Source organism: Pteropus alecto, unplaced genomic scaffold (genome assembly GCF_000325575.1).
Source record: "Pteropus alecto unplaced genomic scaffold, ASM32557v1 scaffold259, whole genome shotgun sequence".
Taxonomy (NCBI): Eukaryota; Metazoa; Chordata; class Mammalia; order Chiroptera; family Pteropodidae; genus Pteropus; species Pteropus alecto.
In genome coordinates, this window is record NW_006442492.1 from 515,056 (window position 1) to 519,419 (window position 4,364).

Below are 4,364 nucleotides of genomic sequence, written 5' to 3' on the forward strand. Positions count from 1 at the left end.
TCTTAAGAGTAGAAACAGAAAACCAAAAAGATTTTAAAACCTCTGTGGTATCTTTAGGACAAGAGCTAAAACTATCATAGGGGTTTTATCTCCAATATCAGAAATCAAAGCATAAAGGTCTCCCAAGAGTATAATCTTTGCACATGGCCAAGATTGAAAGCTGGCTATTTCAGAAATTGCTTGTGGTAAAGCAATGCAGAAAAGTTTCTAAATGTCTTGAGAGGTTAACAGATGAGTCACCAAGAAAAATGGAGGAGGAACCTTAATATTAGCCCAGAAATCAGCCAAGGAGGAGAACTGGGAAATTCAGCAAAGCCCAAATCACATGTAGATCAGACGGGAAATTGCCTGCCTTAGGGATCTGTAGCCCTAGTAAGTTTCTACCTGTGGGCATTTTCCTTCGCTGCCATGATGCCCAGGTACCAGTAGTTGGAACAGTAGCAACCCACTTCCCAGAGAAGACACCTCTTTAGCCACTCTCTTAGATTTCTCAGCAGTTACAAAAGATTCCAGTTCTCATCATATTTAAGCTGAGATTTGACAACGATATTTTCTACTGTGTTGAAAGATTTATTTCACAAGAAGGCAATTTAAATGACATATAAAACCTGATGAGCATGTATCAAGTATATGGATGGATGGATGAATGAATAAATGGTTGGATGAAGAGTGGGTAGGTGGATGGACAGAAGGAGAGATGGGTGAATGGATGGGTGGGTGGGTGGAAAGGTGGTAAGGAGGGAGGGAGGAAGGGAAAAAAGAGGAAGGAAAGAAATAGAAAATACTCTTACTGGTGACCTGAGGAGTGCTACTTACACATGTGGTGGCAGTTCAAAGAAATTGACCCCTTGATAAAGTTCCATCTGGCTCATGGTGTAGATTCCAAGCTCCTGGTACGGATTCACAGACACAAGGAGGGTGCCAATATATGTCTAGAGGAATGAACCAAAGCACTAGTGAGGAATTCCGGGGTGCAAATGGCTACAGCAAAAGACCACCACATGCTATGATCCCCATGCAATCATTCAATACTAGGGATTTAACATGATAAATAAGATAGATGGGGTCTCTGCTGTCATGGAGCTTACATGGGGGACAGGGGTAGGCAGACAACCAAGGGATCAGGATCACTTTAATTAGTGTTCAGAAAGGTATAAATAAGGTAACGTGCAAATGACTAAGGAAGGTCACCTTAGCTAGTGGGCTTAGGAAAGTTTTCTTTCAGGAGGTGATATCTGAGCTGAGTCTTGAAGGAGGAGGAGCCAGTCATTAAAAAACAAGAAGGGCGTTCTGAGGGGACAAGTGTGGCAGGCTGGCTGCAATGGAGGCCAGTGAGAGAGGGGAGAACAGAAAATGGTAAGAGATGATGTTGGAGAGGGAAGCGAGTTCAGATCACACAGGGCAGGAGGAATTGGGGGTTTACTCCAAATGTAGTAAATGGTGGACACGCCACTCTCCCTACTGAAATAAAATACCTACCCTGAACTGTAATGTAAAATGGATGGCTTTAAGAGGGAAACGCTATGCTCTGATTTATGGTTCACGAAGCTCTCTCTGGCCATCAGGAGGAAGCAGGGTGAGTATATATAGCAGCCACCTAATATTGGCAAACACTCCCACTACAGCATTTATTTCCCTAGATTTCAACATTGAGTTCTATTAATATTCAAGTTTTTGAAGTACTTATATTTGTAACACAACCACTAAGGTACTTCTGGGCAGACAATTATAAATAAACAAAGCTCTAAGCTCTTATTTAGAAAAAATAAATACATGGGCTCCTTTGAAAATCCATCTGGAACTTCCAGATTCTGTTTGTTGTTGCTTTTCATTTCAACGTCTCAAATACTAGAAGTACTCAAGCCTACATTAAATTATGCCAGCTATTGTTTCCAATCTCTAGGAAGAATCAAATAGAGAACCAAAACAGGGAAGAGTATTTTGACTAAAATTCTGTATTGCTTCAATCAGTAGAAAGCTTCCAGGATAGAATGTAGTTTCTGAAATTTATCTCTTCGAATCAAAAACACTTCGTTTAAGAATGGTGATCCTCTCATTCCACTGACAAGTCTCCACACCACGCTATTTCTCCTTTGCTTATATATAAAATCAATTTACATAAAAATCTAGTTCCATGATTAAAAATATGCACTCTAAAAAGCACCTTGCTTACTTCTGGTAATTTTAGTTTCAACATGTAGATTAAGTCACAGGTACTACTCCAAACAAAATAGCTACAAGACAATTTTTTTTTAAATTTTAAAATATTTTTAAACAGCTTCTGGTCATCTAATTTACTCTTAGCAAAACCTAGTAAAATCTCAATGAAATTAAATACTTAACTACACCTCACCACACACACACGCGTGCGCACACACACGCACGCACACACATGTGCACATACACAGATAATGCAGAGTTTACCCTAGAATTTACCTGAAAACTGACCAATCGAATCAATGTGGGTAATAAATGGAGATCTTAGTAACAACTGGCCACCACTAGAAGCAGCAAGACCAACTTGAGTTCTTCACTCTTGAAGATTCAGGAGATGCGGTGAACACCTCCTATTTTTGCCTGCCTGGCATCCAGTTCTCTTTCTTTCAAAAGATTCCTTTGAGAAAACTTTTCCAGCTCTCACTCCATATCATATGGTCAGAGGAGTCTCACCCCTTGTCTCCAGGGGTGGGCTTGGATAAAGAGCCTGTCCAATCAGAATATTCCTCATTCCTAGCTACAGGGATTGGTTTAGAGATAGACATATGACCTAAGATGGGCCAATCAGAGCCAATCAATGCGTTCTCTGAGAAGACTCCCTTCCTCCCCATCGCAACACTAAGCTGGTGGTCTCACATCAGCCTGGTTCTACTGGCAGCCATCCTGCTACCTTTCAGAGAGCCTGCCCCAGAAGGAAACTAATGCAAAATAAAGCAGAGATGGAAAAGATCCCTCAAGATGAAGTACAAATTCTCAAGACATCACCTGAGAGCCTAGATCTATTCATAGATCCTACAGTTACATAGGTCAATAGATTCCCTTTGGGGCTTGGGCCGGTTTAAGTGGGTTTCTGTCACTGGCAGCCATAAAGGCCTTAACCAGAAGGATCAAAACGCATCTGATAGTGGTCCCGCTACACTTCCCTTTACCGGCTAACCTAATAGGTGATATTGCTCACAGTCATCAAAGTTGTAGAAGCAGGGAGGGAACCATCACTCCAAGAAAACAGCTGAAAAATGGGTTACGTTACATAGATGAGGTTCTCGCTGAAACGCTTGCGAAGATTGTCCAGAAAAGCGGATTCGCTAGTGTACGCGTCCAACAGCACAAAATCCTGCACCCCGACCTTGTCCCTGGCGGTCAGCGTACCTTCCATGTGCAGGCGAATGTGCTTCCTCCTCGCTTCTTCTCTCTACAGGAGACAGAATTTGCCTCATCAGCTCATTCGTTAAATTCTATTGCACATCTAATGCGGAAATAGCAAGATGCTAAGCCCTGGGGATGGTAAAGAGCTGAGATTAAATGATGCTGACTTCATTAAGAGTTTGCATCTCTTATGGTTAGAGATACAAGAGGATGGCGTTAAAAGCAATAACAACGGTAACAGCAGCAGCTGTCAGGAACCGAACATTTCCTGTGTTAGGCACTACAAATACTTGACATGTATCATCTTTAATCCTCAATCTGACCCTCTGAAGTAAGTACTATTATCGTGCCCATACTACAGATGAGGAAACTGAGGACAGAGAGGTTATAAATATGCCCAAGACCTGCTAAAAGCCAGAGCCAGGATATGGACCTAGATAGCCTGGCCTCAGAGCCTGCTTTCTTGACCATCGAATGCACTCAGTAAATGTTGGTGCCTACACTCGCCAGGTGATTCTTAGAAAAGTAATGAGGAGTTTGGTCAGAAAGGGAATTTTTTTGTTACAGAAGAGTCTTCAAGGAAGGACAAACTTGGACTGCCCTCTCCCCAAGGCAGGACTTCAGACCTCCTGGGGGAAGGTGTGGTTGCAGCCTACTAGATGGTGGAGAATCTCGCTGGGTTACCAGGGCTAGAGCTGTTCCATGGTCATGAGGCCACAGTACAACCCTCCTGGGTACAGGAGAACAAAGAGAGTCAGATCACTGCTGGGTGGGAGACCTGGTGACTGTGGGCAACAGTTCTCCAGGGCTCAGGCAAGCTGAGGCTGGAGTTTGTGCAGAGGGAGTGGGAGTGCAGCTGTAGTAGGAAGCCTGGAATGTGTGAATCTGTGTTGGGAGGACTGTGCCAAGGTAGTCACCAGTATCCAGCCAGGACTGTGAGGTCACCAAGGGACTCTGTGCTCTGGACACATACTTAGTACATGTTCCCCCTCCGCCCCCCA

At 43.2% G+C, this 4,364-nt stretch overlaps 1 protein-coding gene across 1 annotated transcript in view; it reads right to left on the reverse strand.

Annotated features, from left to right (window-relative positions):
* The window catches only part of MYO1H (myosin IH), a 43,690-nt gene extending 40,317 nt beyond the window's left edge, over positions 1-3,373 (reverse strand). The window contains exons 1-2 of the mRNA XM_006922178.2: positions 3,248-3,373; positions 817-932 (exon numbers count right to left, since the gene is read on the reverse strand). Of these exons, the coding sequence (XP_006922240.1) occupies positions 817-932; positions 3,248-3,373 (242 nt within the window). The remainder of the gene's footprint in view (positions 1-816; positions 933-3,247) is intronic.
* Positions 3,374-4,364: the final 991 nt, after the last annotated feature.